Raw genomic sequence first — 18,251 nt, 5'->3', positions numbered from 1 at the left:
ATCACATTATTTGTATAGTGATACATGGTGTGTCACTCGTATTGCAAGTACCTAAAAAATTTCTTGTGAATGTGATTCGTGAATAATATATAAAATAGACAAGGGCGCACGCGCGCGCACACACACATATATATGTGTGCGTATATATATATATATATATATATATATATATGATACTGTAAGAATTGACAGATCAAGGGCTAAAGGGATAAATATGTAGCAATTAAAAAGATTTCAAATTGGGAGCCCATCAACATCTTCAACCTCGGACGGAGCTCGTTTAGGTCAGCTTCACATTATTCTCACAAACAAGGTCAAGCTCTTGTCTTAATGCCATGAGATTTGTTTTGCTAGTGCCATGAGATATGTTTCCCTACATTTTATTCAACTTTGTAAGTATATGTGTGCAAACTATGCGTATAATATACGATCAATGTATGTAATGTGAGCATATAGTAAATGAGTTGTGGCCTCCTCCTCAATTAATTTGCCTTTAAATATCACCATCCATCCTCACATATAGAAGAACTCCTCCCTAAACTTGGCACCCCCAGATTTCTAACTCTCTCCCAAACACCTAGCTAGCTAGCTTGCTTTTGCTCTCAAAGAGGAAGACCTACCTGCAGTTCTCTCTCTCTCTCTAGAAATTAATTTGAGTGTGTGAGAAGTGGCTACCTAGGTTTAATAGAAATGTCTGATGAAGAGGTAGTAGTGGAAAACCCTACAGATGAGGGAAGCCAAGATCATCAGGAAGTTTCTGATCATCATGAGCATCATAAGGATCAACTCAAGGGGAAGAAACTTTCATGGCAAAAGTTGCGAAGAAACGACTCCTTGGACCTCGAGTCACGCCGTTTCACAGCTCCCCATGGCCATGCCTCCAAGGTCCATCGATCTCCATTTTTCTTATGTTCTTTAATAGTATAGTACTATTTCAATTAGATTTTATTGATATATACATATTTTGTTTAAGTCATTTGATACAGCGGCATCTAATCTCCTCCATTTCATTTGAAGAGGTTTCGAATTTAATTCTCAAGTTGTTTTCAACAAAAAAAAAAAAAAAAAAAAAGACCAACAATTGCTGAATAGTTTTTTTTTTTTTTTTTTTTTTTTTACAGTAGTTGTTGAATAGTTAAGAAAGAAGACAAAATAGCTTTTTTATTTTTTTTACAACAGAATAATTTTCTAAGATAAAAAGAAAACATGATTTTATTCAGAATTGGATAGAAACCTCAATTATAGAATACAAGCGGGAGGATAAAGTGGAAGAGTGCTTTGAGTGTGTTGTGCGATGTCATATGCCACTAAAGTTCAAGGAAAATTTTTATAGGACAACAATAAACCCAACAATGCTTTATGGCACAGATTGTTGAAAGATCAAAAATCAACACGTGCAAAAAATGAGTGTAGCAGAGATGAGAACGCTTGTTGGAGGTGTGTGTGCACACAAGAAAATATAAGATTAAGAACGATGATATTTGAGGTAAAGTAAGAGTGGCCGCAATTGAAAATAAAATAAGAGAAAATTAGTTAAAGTGGTTTGGACACGTGAATTGAAGACCTATAAATGCTCCGACTAGAAGATGCGATTATGAGACAAAAGTTTATGGCAACAACAGTAGTTGAAGGGATAGAAAGATTTTGAAAGAGACTTTAAGAAAAGATATGAAGTACTTGAAACTGATGGAAGACTTGGCGTAAAATAGAGCGCAATGACGTTATAGAATTCATAGAGCCAATCCACTTAATGAGATAAAGTTTGATTGTTGTTGTTGTTGAACTTATTCTAAATTTATTTTTTTTTTGGAATTTTTTTAGGGTGCGGACTGGTCGGTGATAATGCACTTGGCATTTCAGAGCATTGGCATAGTTTATGGGGACATTGGTACATCACCTCTCTATGTGTATGCGAGCACCTTCACCAAAGGCATCAACCATAGCGATGACATTTTGGGTGTTCTTTCTTTGATCTTTTACACACTCACCTTAATCCCTCTGATTAAGTACGTTTTAATCGTCTTACGGGCCAACGATAACGGCGATGGTAAGATTCCATACATCTCCTAGATCTGTATAATTACAAACAAAATATTATCACTTATTAAATCCTTCGTATTTAATTATGTTCTCAACTTTTCATAGAAAATAAATAAATATAAAAAGCATCCTTTAGCTTTCGGTGTCTCATCAGCTTGAGAGATTTTTCAATGTTATTGGAACACAAAGTGGTACATCACATGTTATCATACAAATAAAGAGACACTTAAAAAATAAAACTTATCTCCATTTATATAATGACATATGGTACACCACCACGTGTTCTGGACAAATTGCAAAATTTTTCCATCAGCATATACTTTAGACTTATACGTTGTTAGTTTGAAATTTTTGATTGCTTCTTATAATTAAACTGTCAAAAAGAAAGAAGAATTCCCTTATATATAATTGAGTCCCCATTAATCTATTGTTAATTGCAGTTTTTCTTCCACTTCAAAAGTCCTAATTATGTCATTTTAATCCGACCAAAAGCCCCAACCTTTGATGTTTCGCTGTGTCATTTTCTGACACGTAAAAAGACCAAAAGAAAAAAAAGATACCAAGTTTGAGGTACGAACCTGGGAGGAACTTGTCTAGTGGAGTCTAACAAAATTATTAATTTTTAATACGCATAGTGATAGGTTTTTCTAAATTGCCAATTCAATCATAGTCTTTTTTTTTTTTTTTAAATTATAGTATACTTTTAAATATCTAAAAGAAGATCCTTATAGGGGAAAACTCTTAAGCAAATACAAGTTTGGTCAAATTGCATAGAGGGAGCGTATTATTTTTTCACTAAAGTTTGAATCCTCTCTTATTCATGAAAACTTTATTTGATTTTTTTAATCATATTTTAGTTGATTTTAACCCATAATTAAATCATACTAACAATACGCTTCACTAGAGTCAATGTCCTCATATTGGTAAATAGAGTAAACATGCCCTTAACTGTCTTTCTTAATTCTGCGAACTTAAATTCAAAAGAAAGAAATTGTTCACCATAGCAAATACAACACTTCACGTACATAATGTTATTATTATTATTTTTTTTTTTGCAGGAGGGACGTTCGCACTATACTCTTTGCTGTGTCGATATGCCAAGGTTGGTTTGACTCCGAGTCAACAAGCAGAGGATCGTGATGTTTCAAATTTTCAGCTTGAGTTGCCTACCAAAAGTGTAAAGAGGGCATCTAGGCTTAAATCTTCATTGGAGAACAGCCCATTTGCCAAAATCTTTCTACTATTCGCCACCATGCTTGGTACTTCCATGGTCATTGGTGATGGTGTCCTCACTCCGTGCATCTCAGGTTTGTCAAATCTTTAATTAAGAAGAAAAAAAAGTATCTATCTATACAGTGGCGGAGCCAGGAATTTAAAACGATGGGGTCAAAAAATAGTTTTAAAAATTCCATCATACTTTCATTTATAATTGTCCACGGTGTGTTCTCATATTTTAGAAACATAGAATAAGAACATTTTTATCAATAGAACCAAAAACATCTTTCTCAATGTACACAACCAAACTATCATTCAACCCATCTTATTAAGATGTGGATTCTTCATAATTTTCATCACCGAAAAAACTATTTCAACTGAATCAGTCGCAACAATTAAAATCAATGTTAATTTCACTAGCAAGTACACCAAGGGATATTGTCGGTCCCTCTTTGTCTCCGTCAACTTTTGTACAAGGCTACAAATCCCTTTCAACGCAGAAAACTCATTATGCAAACGACGTAGCTTTGTTAAATTAGAAAGGTATTAATTTTTTTCTAAGGGATAAGTTTAGAAAAAGATAAGTTTACAAGTAAAAGGTTATTGGGATAAGTTTACAAAGCAACGTGCTGCTGCAAAGCTGCTGTTGCAGTGCTACTATACGGGTTCATAAAATTTTCAAAGGGATAACTTGACAAGGTTATTGGGGTCAAAGGATGCCAATGCCCCCGCGTTGACTCCGCTAGTGTATCTATATATCTCCTCATTTGACATGGTGGCTTGATGAAAGGTGAATATATTTCTAATTATATAGAATTTTTTAACTATGTCTCAGTTCGAAAATCTAATGAAGTTAAATTCTTTTTGTATCAAATAGTTTCACTACTTATTATATTGAGACTTTTTAAAAAACAAAAGATATAATCTAGACTAAATGGAAGGGGATATTGAGACTTTTAATATAAAACTTATTAAACAAATGATTAAGTCATAAACAATATCGATTCTGAAACTGTCTCTAAAGTTTAATAAAAACTCTCAACTTGCATGCTCATTAGTGTAACTTACTTGTCTCAGATTTTAGGGGCCTTTTGCAAAAAGGTAGTAAATGGGCGCTTGTACAAAACTCTTGCTGCACATCTAATTTATTTGTCTATAGTTGTATTAATAAGGGATCTACATAGAGTATTATTACTTGAGTTATAGCTCAAATAAAAAAAGAGAAAATCATGAAATAATAAAGAAAAATAAAATTTAGGGCAAAACCGGGAACCAAACTCTAAAATAAAAGTGGTTCCTCTCCGTATGGAGTCCATGTTATCTTATTCACAAGCATAAGTTAAAATAAAAAGCAGAACCTAGAAAATTTCCCAAAAATGAAGTCGAAAAAGTTGAGTAATTTTGCAATATAAGACAAAATCAAAGTTGCGTCTCCTACTCTCACATGATTATGTGCTTAATATCTTTTGACTTGAATATTAAAATTGTTTTTGTTCCAATTTGATGGCAGTTCTGTCGGCTGTTGGAGGAATCAAAGAAGCCACATCTGCAATGACACAAGGTACTGATACAAATATTATTTGTGTGTGGTATATAAAACGGAATGAGGATCCTCTTCGGATTCTCAGATCTTTTAATCATATTTATTCATTGTACATTATATGGTTAGAAATCATTTTAAATTTTGTTATTTAAAATTGAACACAAACAGTACTTAACAAAAATTGACTGCACGATATATGATGAACTGACAAAATAAAAGGATCCTTGGATCCTCATTTTATAAAACGGATAGTGAAAAGATAATTTGAGTAATTTAAATTTAAATGTTTTTGGTTAAATAGTTTTAATTTAATCTGTGTGCACAGGTCGGGTTGTTTTGATATCAGTAGTCATCTTGATTGCCCTATTCATGGTTCAAAGATTTGGAACTGATAAAGTAGGCTACAGTTTTGCACCAATTATTTGTATTTGGTTTACCATGATTGGTGGAATTGGCATCTACAACTTCATCAAGTTTGATCCGACGGTGGTCAAGGCTCTAAATCCACAATACATAGTAGATTACTTCAGGAGGAACAAAAAAGACGCTTGGATTTCTCTTGGTGGCATTGTCTTAGCCATAACAGGTTTACAATTAATTTCATGCAAAGTAACATAAAAATTTAATTTCTAAATTAGACCATATAAAGGATTTGCAAAGAGTTTAAAAATTCAATGGTATTCATTCAAGATTTTAAATGAATTTATAAAAGTTCAACGTTATTCAATTAGCATTTTTAAAGAGGTTCTACAAGTTCATACTTCATAGATTAAATCCTGGTGGAATCAAGATTTTGAAAGAATTTATAGAAGTATCATGATTTGATTTTAAAGAAATTTCAAAAGGTGTTTTGATGGGCTTAGAGGGTTTTCATAATGTATTTTAGACTTTTAACAAATCAAGTCTCTCACCTGTTAGATTTTAAGAGAATTCACATGTAATCTGCATAAGCCCATTAAAACTCCATGAATTTATAATTCTTTTAAAATTCTATAGAATTCCTATCTACACCCCTGAATTATTTATTAGTTAAATGTTAATTTCTTTCAAAAATAGATAATACATAACGTATCTTTACCATTCAAATTTCATAATCAGAACTATTTAATTTCTCAATCTTCAATCGCAGGAACTGAAGCTTTATTTGCTGACGTGGGACACTTCACAGTACGATCCATTCAAATAAGTATGTGCACAGTTACTTATCCAGCTCTCATATTAGCATACATTGGACAAGCCTCTTTTCTTCGCAAGCACCATCTTCTTGTTGCAGATACCTTCTTCAAGTCGATACCAAGTAAGTATGTATCTTTACTAATTAATAAAACACTCATTGTCAACCAAAACCCTATGAAATTACCAGTTTAATCTTTTACGAGCTAAGTATCAAATATGTATACCTCAACATTAACAACCATATATAATAATAACTAACTTAGGTGGTCGCATAATTTTTTAATTGTGTACTAATTGTGCTGAATGCATGCAGAGCCTTTGTATTGGCCTATGTTTGTAGTGGCTGTAATGGCAGCGATCATAGCTAGTCAAGCTATGATTTCAGGGACTTTCTCTATAATCCAACAATCACTATCATTAGGGTGTTTCCCTCGTGTGAAAATCGTGCACACATCAACCAAGTATGCCGGACAAGTTTATATTCCGGAAGTGAACTACCTTCTCATGTTAGCTTGTGTTGGAGTCACTTTAGGGTTTCGAAGCACTGCAAAGATCGGCAATGCATATGGTAAGGTTCTCTTTACAAACTTAATTATATCATCAAACAAATGCTTATGTTGCCAAAATCTGAGTCACCGTCTCACATTAAAAAATAGTCGAATTAATGCATGATCCACATTTAGTCTGACAGGAAAATATTTATGTGCACATTAAACTAATAATGAATGACTTTGTCTAATTGTCATACGTATATATATGTACAGGTATAGCAGTGGTGTTTGTAATGACGCTTACATCATCCTTCCTAGTGCTAATCATGATCATGATATGGAAGACCAACATATTCCTCGTCATCTCATATGTTCTTGTTATTGGAAGTGTAGAGCTTCTGTATCTAAGTTCAGTGCTCTACAAATTTGACCAGGGCGGATATCTTCCCCTCGCGTTTGCTACATTGTTGATGTTTGTAATGTTTGTGTGGAATGATGTGCATCGAAGAAAGTACTATTACGAGCTTGAACACAAAATTTCTCCCGAACAACTCAAGGAAATTGCTGTTGATGCAAACTTTTCTCGTATGCCTGGCCTCGCCTTGTTCTATTCGGAACTTGTTCAAGGCATCCCACCAATCTTCAATCATTACGCTGCGAATGTGCCTGCATTGCACTCCGTCCTTGTTTTTGTCTCAATCAAATCGTTGCCTATAAGCAAGGTTCCATTGGAAGAGCGCTTTCTTTTTCGGAGAGTAGAGCCTAAGGATCTGAATGTGTTCCGATGCATTGCTAGGTATGGGTACACCGATGTTCGCAATGAGAACGAACCCTTTGAAGGATTGTTGGTGGAGAAGTTGAAAGAGTTCATAAAGGATAGTTTTTGGATATCTCAAACAAATAATATGCACAGTAGTGCTAATGGGGATACCACGTTTGAGATCGAGGAAGAATTCGAAGACAGTACTTTGGCGAACGGTGGAGAGAATGGAAAGGAGGATTTGAAGCAGCAAGTTGATGATCATGATAAGCAACAAAATTTGCTGGACAGAGAGATTGAGGCAATAGACAAAGCATGGAGGCGGGGAGTTGTTCATTTGACTGGGGAAAATGAAGTGACAGCTGCCAAAGGAGCCGGTATAGCGAAAAGAATTTTGATCGATTACGCTTACAATTTCTTGAAGAGAAATTTGAGGCAGAGTGACAAAGTGTTTGATATTCCTCACAAGCGGCTGTTGAAAGTGGGCATGACTTATGAACTTTAGAGCAAAAGAAAGTGGATACAAATTTTAGTACATGCTTGAGACAAGCTATTTAAGGTGATTAATTACTAGCTAGCTTGCTACATCAAATAGATAAATAAATCAAGAATTCTGGATTTAGGTTTGAGTTCTTACAAATTAAAAATGTTATCAGGTGACTGAGACCTCTTCCGGCCACGAGATAGAGTGCAATTGTAATAGATACATACGCTTATATGCAATGCTCCATTGCTAATGTATTATGACATTTGTTTCGTAAAGTAGCAATTGGTTGTTCATGCTGTGAATTTTGTGTACAAGTTTTTCTTCCTTCCTTTCATGGTCTACCCTCTTACATGTTCTTTTTCTAGTGCAATATTTACTGATTATACTAGAATCCCGGTGATTGTTCAAATAATATTATTAATCCATGTGTTATATTATTGATAGAGAACATGTATATTTATACTTTATATTATTTATATACACCTAAAGACATGGATGGACTTAGTAATGGAGGATTTAAAAAGAAAATATAAGGTGGTGACTCATGAATTGGGAAAATATGGACTTAGCAATGAAGGATTTAATACATGGAGGAGGAACCACTTTGATTATTTCCATTCCTTAAAATTGATTTGGAGAATGGTAATTGATTGTAATTAGGGAGCAAATCTTTCTTGGAGGTTTTTTAATGAGGTTCCTCTTGCTCCCCAAACTCTTTGTACTCTGTTTTATCAATAAAAAACTCAGTTCTATCAACAACAACAAAAGTTAATGTTTGACTTGCCACATAATTTCATAATTTAGAATTGTAACATTACCTTACAACGAGTGCACAACTTTACAACATAACACACATAGAGTAATTCATGGTAATAAAGTAGAAATTACCCTTCTCTAAACCACTGTCGATTTGAACACAACTAAAGTTAACTGGGATTTTTATTCAACATTTTATGAGTACTTATTTCCATAGTCATTGATAAACTACGATTTAATATCTAATCACTGATTAAATGGTAAATAAAAAAGTTGCAAAAATCCCAATCGTAGTACGTACGTTCTGCAAAAGTTGATACAAAAGAAAATGCACAACGTGCCAACTCTATACCACGTGTTGAGTTGGGGACTCCACTAAGTGTCACATGGAGAACTCATGAATCACATGCCTCTCTGTCAGATTTATGGGTCTGGCCCGTTTGAGAGGAGATTCCGTGAAGTAACACTTTTCTTTTCTTTCTATTTAATCTAAATTAGATATTTCAAGGAAATTTTCCTTCTGGGTTTCCTCTTTTCAACTAACGAGTCACTTATAGTGTAAAAAGAAGTTAGGTCTTTTAATTATTTATATTAGTAGAACAAATTGACACTTATGATAATAAATAATGAATAGGCAATTTCTTTAATTTATATTGATGACTAATGGTGTGTAACCCATAGTTTATATGTCATCTCCAAAGCCAAGAGTGTCGGGGGATTTTTTTTTTTTTAAATACATTTCATATTACTACATTAACGATGGGATAGTAGGCTAAACCATACAATTAGTTAGTTATACAAATTTAGTTCAAATTCGTCTTTGACGATAATTGAACCTAAGACTGTGAAAATAAATACCATCAGACTGTAAAACTAAATGATAGTTGGGAAAAAAAAGTTAAAAGTATGGAAGGCTCACAAAACCAATAAAGCGATTTCCATGAGAAAGAAAATTTTATTTTTGTTTATGTTATATTGAAATATTTCTATATTTTTCTCGGGCTTTATGACCCTTGTCAACAAAAAAAAAAAAGAAGAAAAAAAATTTCAAACATTGGACGTAGTATACTTCATTCTACTGATTCTCACCACTAAACTCTCTAGTTGCTTATGAGTAAGAAAGTTTAATTGGTACTACTTGTAAGCTTAATTAGAGCTGCACACTTGTTTTGCACATGCATGAGGGATTGAGAACATAAGAGTTTAGGATTGACAATACTTGTAGGTTATTAAGGAATGTGTTAAAATATAGCCTAAGAAGTCCCGGTGCAAATGGTATTATCCATATTGATATGGATGCTTTGGTTATTAGTGATAAGGGTTATCAAACTTGATGACTATGATAGGGATTACATGATAGGAAGTATCCTTAATTATCAAAGACCATTGTTTACATTATAAATAAAGAGTCCCTACTCTCGCACAACACACGCAGACAGACTGATCAAGCCCCATTGATTGACACTGCATACAAACCATGTTGGGAGAAGAAGAACCCTAGTTTTCTGCAACAATGGCTTCGCAAGGTTAGTGGTTAAAATGATGTGTTGAGCCGCTTAGTTCCGCTATATTTGCTCTTAACTATTCTCACTCTCGATCCTTCATCCGTTAATAAAGTAAAATTGATAGGGTTTGATTAAACAAGTAAGTCACAAATTCATTAAGTTTTTTAGTAAAGCACAAATTAATTAAGTAGGTACATCATTGAACGTCATGCCTCAAGTTTCCATCCATTGTGTTGCTTGTCTCAGATCTTGTATCATATCGATCATATTTTCTTTTGGAGTAACCAAGAAAACATGAAGAAAAACCCTAGAAAGCCTAATAATTAATTCAGCCTCGCACTTCTCTCTTAGTTTGTCTCCATTTGCCAAGAAATCCTCACAAAAACTTCCTAACAACTTGACATATTGAAGCTTAGTCATCCTCACTTGTGGGAAGATGATCCAAGCCCCATTTGAATATGTAAAACCTTTCGGCATGATCGAGACTTAATGGGGCTACTAAATTTACTGTGGTCCCCGGTGAAAAATTATGCCCTACGGTTATCAAAGAAAACCCTAGCTACCCATTGACTAACATAATTAGCCTAATGACCTCCAGAAGGGATGGCTGATGTGGGTGTCACTATACTTGGTAAGTTAACTGTCTAAAGCAGCATGCAGGAGTATCTATACTTGGTAAGTTAATTATATGACAAGAAGAGAGAGAGAGAGATTTAACAGTTAAGAGTCCAAGATGTCTAGTGCTCAAGACATGTAAAACCAGACTGCAGTATAAGTACCGAAGAGTTGCACGAATAGTATTTGATTTGATTAAGCTTAATTATGCATTCAATTTCTCATGTACATTTTAGTCACGTCAGTGTTATATGATCAAAACATGGTTTAATTAGCATCAGACAATGGAAAAAGACTTCGCACAATTGATTTCTTGTTAGCAAATTTCATTTTTACAAGGAAAAACCCTACATGGCATATATGTACACAAACATATAAAAATTTAACCCAGAGAGTTTCTTTTTTAATAATATATTGATGAAATGAGATTACGACTTAGGTAAAACTACGATGCTTCAAGCTATAGGAGAGATTAAGTGAGCCGAATTGCACATCAGGATATAATTCTCAGTTCGACTTGCATCTTACCGTTCGAGAGTAAAATTAACAACAAAGCATAAAAGTTTGTTTTGACGAATTCCAAAATTTGGCCGGACAAAGCACCTTCAGAGAGATTCTTTTAATCATTATTTTCCTATATATTTTCAAAGGAAGCCAAACGGCAAGGAGATTGTTGTAATCTTAACGATCAGAGAGTACTCAAATGCAAATCAGTTCTCAAGAGATAATGCATGATATGATCTCCAAGTCTTTTATAAGATTCTAATATCAGTCAGATAACAAACCTACAAACAAATTGTTTTCCCCAGAGTTAAGATAGATCCATGTATAAAACCCTAAGCCTATCCAATTTCTCCAGTAATTGATCATATCGATCAGATGCAACTCGATCACACCAGAATAAATGTGGTCGGAACATGACTTAGTTAGCATCAAAATTGAAACGAGATTATGCACAATTGGTGTTTGTGAGTTCCATAATTAAAGGGCAAAGAACCTAATGGTAGCTTGCACTAAGAAAAATCTGATGCTTAACTAATCAGATGCATATATGGTTGGTGTTTCCTCTTTTTGTTGTGAGTTAGCACAAATGTGATGTTAGGGTTTCCACCGCCCTTAATATGACATAAATTAGGGGAAAAGTATATCCAGATCCCATCACTAACCCTCCGCTTGAATTTAGGTTGAGGACAAAATTGAAAGCGAAGATTAGCAAGATAACCTGTTTACAAGATTTCACAAGTTACTGATCGCGATTTAGAAAACTAAGCTAACTAGGAACGCAGCTCAACATGCATATCTCATACAATCACCTGCAGTAAACTTCATATTTGAATTAAAAGACAAAAAAAGTCAATGGATTAACTCCAATCTCATAATTCTTGAGCTAATTACAGTCAACCAAAGAAGGATCCCCAGGACTTAATTATGAGAGCACACATGAAAACAAAAACCAAAACCAAAAACCTAACTCCCCACTTAATTATATATAGTCATGTACCTTCAACACATGCAATTTAATTAAGATCTAGTAGTACTAACTATTTGAAAGGTATATTAATTACCTCGCTTAATTCATATGATCAGTACTCAAAATTGCCGGGAGAGCGAGCTATTTCCCCTTTCCATCATGTTGTACTTCGATGGAGGATTAGAGGTATTTGCTGCTGCTGTAGGAAATCTTGTCCTTGGTGGCAGTTTGTTCTTCATTACTATTAGCCTTACCTTGGTTAGCAGCCTTCTCTCCTTCCAATTCTCTGTACCTATGCAAGTACCTCTTCAGTGGCTCAGCGTAATCATCGAATCCAAGGGTTGCCAGAGCCCAGCAAATGTCATCCCCATTCACCGTCTTGCGCTTCTCTTTGTGGCACTTGTCAGATGCTTCTCCAGTCACGAAACTTATGAACTCAGAAACACATTCTTGCATGGTTTCTTTGGCTTCTTTCGAGATTTTCGCATTCGGGGGCAAATTCTGCTTCATGATTCGCCCAACATTAGCAATTGGAAGCAACCGATCTGGCTCCTTGATGACCCCCTCTTGATGATGAAGATGGTGGTGATAATCACTAGAGACACTACCACCACCTGTGAAATTGTACTTAAACCCTTCTCTATCCGATGAATTATTGTTTCCTATATTATCAACCATCTCTATATTATGAAATTTTGATCCTCTCAAACACAGACACGTCGCGACCTAGCTCTTCTCTCACTTGCTAATTACTTAATTAAGCTGCTTTATATAGAACCTTAGATGTCCATACATGCATACTTATGTACATATGCACCATATCATATGATATGATGACGTGGCATGCCTGACAAATACTGGTCAGCACAACGGGCAATTCTCTATGTTGGTATAATTGGCTTCTTAATTGTTTATTCTCTCTCTCTCTCTCTCTCTCTCTCTCTCTCTCTCTCTCTCTCTCTCTCTCTCTCTCTCTCCCCCTCTCAAGTAGAAATGTTTATTTGTACTACGAACACTTGTTATATGGTATTATTTCTCGTGTTATAATATAAGTGAGCGATATAGTTGATATATATCATAATTTTATAGTACATTTTTTATCAAACTTTTAGAGTACACTAACAATAATAAAAATATATATACGTGTCATCATTTAAGTAAAATAATAACACCAAGTGATTGTGTTCCGGTCCATCAAAAATCTCTCCTTGGATTACTGTGTGCAGAGGTTATTTTTTTTTTGTGGAAGCTAAGTACTCCTACGTAAAAGCTTTGGAAAGGAGAAAGACTCAAACATATAACTATGGAGAAAATTGTCCCCCCTGGTCTTTCGACTATCTGTTTTGATTAAAGCTCAATAAGATTAATAACTAATTAATCTCAAATAATGAACTGAATTTGAATTTGTGGACAAAAGGCATGCACGTGTACTTGTTGCACTGCAGGTTCAAACCAATTAAAACCTAAAAGGAATGTATTGAGACTGAATCACACATTGATAAAATGAGAGACCTTACATGAACTTACAAGTAAATTAGATTGGTCTCCAGATTGCCAATTCGTTTTATGTTTGAACTTCAACTTTCTTCACAATATCAGAGCAACGGCCACAAGTGCTCAACGTCACATAATTTGCGTTGTCCACATGCTAGGCTTGAAAATTCGCTACACATGAGGAAGTGTGTTGAGAATGAATCTCGCATTGATGAGAAGTTGGACTTTACATGAATTTATGAGTAAGTTGAGCTATTTCTCATATTACTAATTAGTTTTATGATGGAATTATATATTATAAACCCTAGTGTTTGATTACCTACCGCTAAATCTAAGGTTCTTACATGAGATTAAGTCACTCTAACAACAGCATAGTACTCTAATCAACTTTTCAAGGTGACAGCCAGGTCCAGGAATCCTGGATTGATTGGCGAAATGCAATGATGAATCGTTTGCCAAATAAGAGCACTATTATTGGTAGGTTATGTAGGGATTGGCACGTGGCAGTTTGATCTAGCTAGGGTTTAGGGTGGATACAATTTCACTTGGTGCAAATTAATTCACATGTCCTAATCTTGATTATTATGCTTAATGATGAAATCTCCCCACTCCCACCCTTGTGAAATGACATATATAATTTATTCGCAAAGGTTCAATTAGCTAATTAGATTTTCATTTTATAACTAAGTTTCTTTTAAGTATGCAACTAAGCGATAAGTATAGATGCTTATACGTCACAAAAATCAAAGACTCGTTTAGAAAGAACAAAAAAGGAGACAACTTAAAAGAGAGTTGTGAAGTTTATTCGACGCTACAGTTATTTGCAATGAAATTTGATTCGTTTTGTTAAATTATAATAAACATTAAATAATAATATTGAGCAAGTTGTTTGTAATCATATGAATTTAATTTCTTTCTAGCATATATGTATTAGTGTTTTTAAATGATCCTCAGCAAATCATCAGGAAGAAACATGTATGACACCAGTACTCATATGAATATGTTGAAGATCAACATCAAGTTATAATGCTCAATTAATTAAATTTAAGTAGCCTATGAATGGAAAAACATGTGCAGTCAAGGACAACACAAACCCGTTGATCTATGCAGGAAAAATTTATATTGGTTTGGTTGTTATGTAGTCTAATAAAAGTCATAGGCATTTATACTCTTAATCTATGCAGTCACACTTCTTAAAGGGGATTACAGTAATAAATTTATAGATGAGCTGATGCCTGTCTGAAGATGAAAACAATAAACTTGCCAAATTGGGCATTTTATACATATATTAGAGCCAGACATAAAGAAGGTTCAGACATAAAAAAACTAAGAAATGACATTTATCTGTGAAAGGGTTTATATATATCGTGCAAGTCTTAGCTTCCAATGTACCCTACAAATTAATATGGACTAGGATTCTCTCGCCTCATTTTTTCATCCCCTTCCATCCTCTCCTCTCACATTCTCTTATTTTGTCTTTCTCTTGCTATAAAAAATTAATATAAGATGTTGACGTGACTTAATCGTGACCGTTCAAATACGAGGGGAGGGAAGGGGAGGGGAAAAAAGAGACGAGAGAATCCTACTCCAATTAATATTGTTAATTTATCTGTAATATGTGGGAATTGTAGCTCAACTCTTTATAAAGGTTGGTTCACTTGTATTTTTATTAAAGTTTAGTTCATTTCAACCATTTTAAAAGTTTTAGCTCTTTATAAAGGATTCACTTATATCACTAATTTATCTCTGATACATGGAAAGTAGTTCAGTTCCTTATAAAGATTTCGAACCTCACAGTTGCATGTACTTCTTCTTTAATTTACAACTTATATCAATTCTTTTAGGATATAGAAGATATCGGATGGTGATAACAAAAGATAAAATTTAATAAGGCTGCAACCCTTTAATAAGGATGCATATTCGTACATAAATTCTTTTTGAAAATTAAAATTTAACAATGTCAAAAGAATATATCCCATTCCCATTCCAGGCCAATATCATATTACCACCACATATTTGTAATACATGTTCGTACCATGGTTACCGCTAGTGGCAAAAAAGTGCTGCTTTTAGAGTTTCAAACTTAAACCAATGTTTCTGCTTCTTGCCGTACTATTTTGCAGCGTGAAACCATTGTTTAGAGAACATGAACATTTGTGGTCCTTGTTCAATGAACATATTTACCAACTCTCAAATCTGGTCGATCAGCAGGCAGATCATGCAATAAAAGTACAAGGATAAAGACACACTCATGGCTCTCGTATCTTCAAACTAATTAAGCTTGACAACCCTAATTCTAATATTTCTTACTTTTCCGGCACAATCATCATCGTTGCGTCATCATTTTGGGAACTTGGTGGGGATAGAATATACGTTTCTTTCAATCAACTCGTTGTGTGAGATCATCAAGGTCGGTCCTGAATTTTTAGAGTCAATTTGAAGCTAAAAGCTAAGTGAACCTCTAAAAAATACACATTGTATTTTTATATATAGTTTGGGGCCACACTTTCTTACTTTCGTTGCGATTCTCCAATTTGCTTGCTCTAGTGGGCATCTTAGCTGATCCGATTTTGGATTTTTTTACTTTTTTTAAATTAGGGTTTTGGTACGTATACTGCCTTTTGGTCCAAAGCTTGTATGCAATTATACACTCTCATTATTACTTCTTTCTTCTTTGGTCAAAAGTTACTTTGTTACCAAAACACAACATAATTACATAAGAGGTCCAAATACAATAACCACTACATAGTAACCGAAGAACCCAAAATATAAAACACACCGAAGAAAACCCTAGTTGCTTCCTCCCACCGCCGTCGCCTAAAGCGCCACAACGGCACTCCACAACGAGCTTGAACTACCACCACCAACAATTACTAGGAACCCAATAAAAAACACCTCATAGATGGAAAGAAAACAGACTCCGTCCTCCATCAGATAGTATCTCGTAGATTGCAACCACCAAGTGAGAAAAACTAAAGAAGTCTATAGGATTACCACAAGCAACACTGCTAGAAAAGGTAGACAGAGAGAATGTGATGGTGTGGCCACCCGAACTAGTTTGAACACCAAAATTCTACACACCTTCCCGTTGGTGGACCGCAACAGACCGTAGTCAATAGTAACTGCAGATCGAAACGGAGATGGGATCGATGGAAGACAGATGAGGGACATGCAGATGTAGGTTGCCATGTATTATTTCTTGTTTCACAATTTCATGTATATGATTTTTCTCTCTTTAAGTACCTTAAACAAAGCTTAACTAATTAATCACAAGAATTTAGGAAAATCAATATGAAGAAACAAACGACATCACACTAAAAATTTGTGATAGCAATTTTAACACTTCTCTTTTAATTATTTATTACTTCAAACTATATATTGTACTATTTCATACACTGACAAAAGGAATGCAGATTAGTGTTAAATCACTAGCCAACTTTTATCAATTATTGTCACACATGTAGGTGACAAGCAAACCACATAATTAACCAGCATAATATATTCTTGAATTACGAACATAATATATATATATATATATAAATATATATATATATATATAAAGAGTATGAATTTGTGACAGCATTTTTTTTTTTACACAAGTTTTTGTGAGACTCATTTTGTAATGTATTTCAATGATCTGAAATGTCCATCTTTTAGGTTTTCCCTTAAAGATCATGTCTCACCCAAATCTGAAATCATATGGCTATTGGATTAAGAGTTTAAGTTTTCCTTGTAAAACCGTACTCGTTCATTTTCTCCACTACAAATGAATGTTTTAATAGTTTTGGATTTGTCTAATTTTTTGCAATGAAGATCTATGAATAATATTCTAAAAAATAAACGATTTGGATCGTTAAAATATATTACGAGTAAGCCCCAACAAACTCATATTAAAGGTTTGTGTAAAAAATGGTGCAACGGCATATATTGCTACACAGAGAATATACAAATACATCCCCCATAAAGAAAGGAAGTAAAACAACTTCGTGGGCTGGACCGGCATCTGATGGGCCTACCAATTTTTACTTGGGCCTAAAACACAGATTAAGATGGGCCGGGTGGACAGCATTTCTATTTTGTTTAATCAAGATGTGCTCCGCCATCTGGCCGAGTCCACAAGAAAATCTGCCACGTCGCTCGGGCTGAATACAACACTTGTATAATGTGAGTCCCATTTTCCTAGACCCCATATTGTCTAATAAAATAGTGGTCACTTACCGTAAGATCTTAATCCAATACTAGGTGGTCATTCAATTTTTATTATCATACTTTACCATCATTGGATTAAAATCGAACAGTGGTGACCATAATTTTTGTGGACAATAAAATTTAGGAGAATGAAACTGTGTATAATGTAGTGTGACCCTTCATCTTCACCGTTTGATAAATTTAATGTAAAATTGAGTTTAGGAGAATGGGACTGTGTATTCCGTCTTTTCTGCCTAACCATAAGCTTCTTAAGATTCATGCAAGACACTTGATAATTTTCGTCTCTTGAACATGTCTTAGCTAGTAATTTATCTTAATGCCCACACAACAAATCTTATAAAAACTCAACAGTCGCATTACTGAAAAAAAATTGTGAGCTTATAACCCACGATTTTTAGTTAGTTTTAGAAGTTTCTGCAAAAGCTATCATGAAACATATTTCCGTGTTATTGTCACCTCAACCTAAGCTTAACATTCACGTAAAACATT

At 34.3% G+C, this 18,251-nt stretch overlaps 2 protein-coding genes across 2 annotated transcripts; one reads left to right on the top strand and one right to left on the bottom strand.

The window, feature by feature from the left end:
- The first annotated feature begins 455 nt into the window (after positions 1-455).
- LOC103449255 (potassium transporter 5-like) lies at positions 456-8,014 on the top strand. Its single transcript, XM_070808191.1, has 8 exons — positions 456-885; positions 1,822-2,047; positions 3,099-3,347; positions 4,766-4,816; positions 5,124-5,384; positions 5,928-6,095; positions 6,288-6,542; positions 6,739-8,014. Exons 1-8 carry the CDS (start codon positions 691-693, stop codon positions 7,728-7,730), a joined length of 2,397 nt encoding a protein of 798 aa, XP_070664292.1. The 5' UTR covers positions 456-690; the 3' UTR covers positions 7,731-8,014.
- Positions 8,015-11,924: 3,910 nt separating this feature from the next.
- On the bottom strand, positions 11,925-12,797 carry LOC103423117 (nuclear transcription factor Y subunit B-4-like). Its single transcript, XM_008361186.4, has one exon. The coding sequence runs from the start codon at positions 12,735-12,737 to the stop codon at positions 12,240-12,242; it is 498 nt and encodes a 165-aa protein (XP_008359408.2). The 5' UTR covers positions 12,738-12,797; the 3' UTR covers positions 11,925-12,239.
- Between the last annotated feature and the right edge of the window lie 5,454 nt (positions 12,798-18,251).

Source organism: Malus domestica, chromosome 11 (assembly GCF_042453785.1).
Source record: "Malus domestica chromosome 11, GDT2T_hap1".
NCBI classification, from domain to species: Eukaryota; Viridiplantae; Streptophyta; class Magnoliopsida; order Rosales; family Rosaceae; genus Malus; species Malus domestica.
This window is presented reverse-complemented; position numbering and strand designations above follow the sequence as displayed.

Coding starts and splice junctions, on each gene's coding strand:
- LOC103449255 (XM_070808191.1), top strand. CDS start 691: ATGTCTGATGAAGAGGTAGTAGTGGAAAACCCTACAGATGAGGGAAGC. Junction 2,048..3,098: donor GGCCAACGATAACGGCGATG/GTAAGATTCCAT, acceptor TTTTTTTTGCAG/GAGGGACGTTCGCACTATAC. Junction 6,096..6,287: donor CTTCTTCAAGTCGATACCAA/GTAAGTATGTAT, acceptor GAATGCATGCAG/AGCCTTTGTATTGGCCTATG.
- LOC103423117 (XM_008361186.4), bottom strand. CDS start 12,737: ATGGTTGATAATATAGGAAACAATAATTCATCGGATAGAGAAGGGTTT.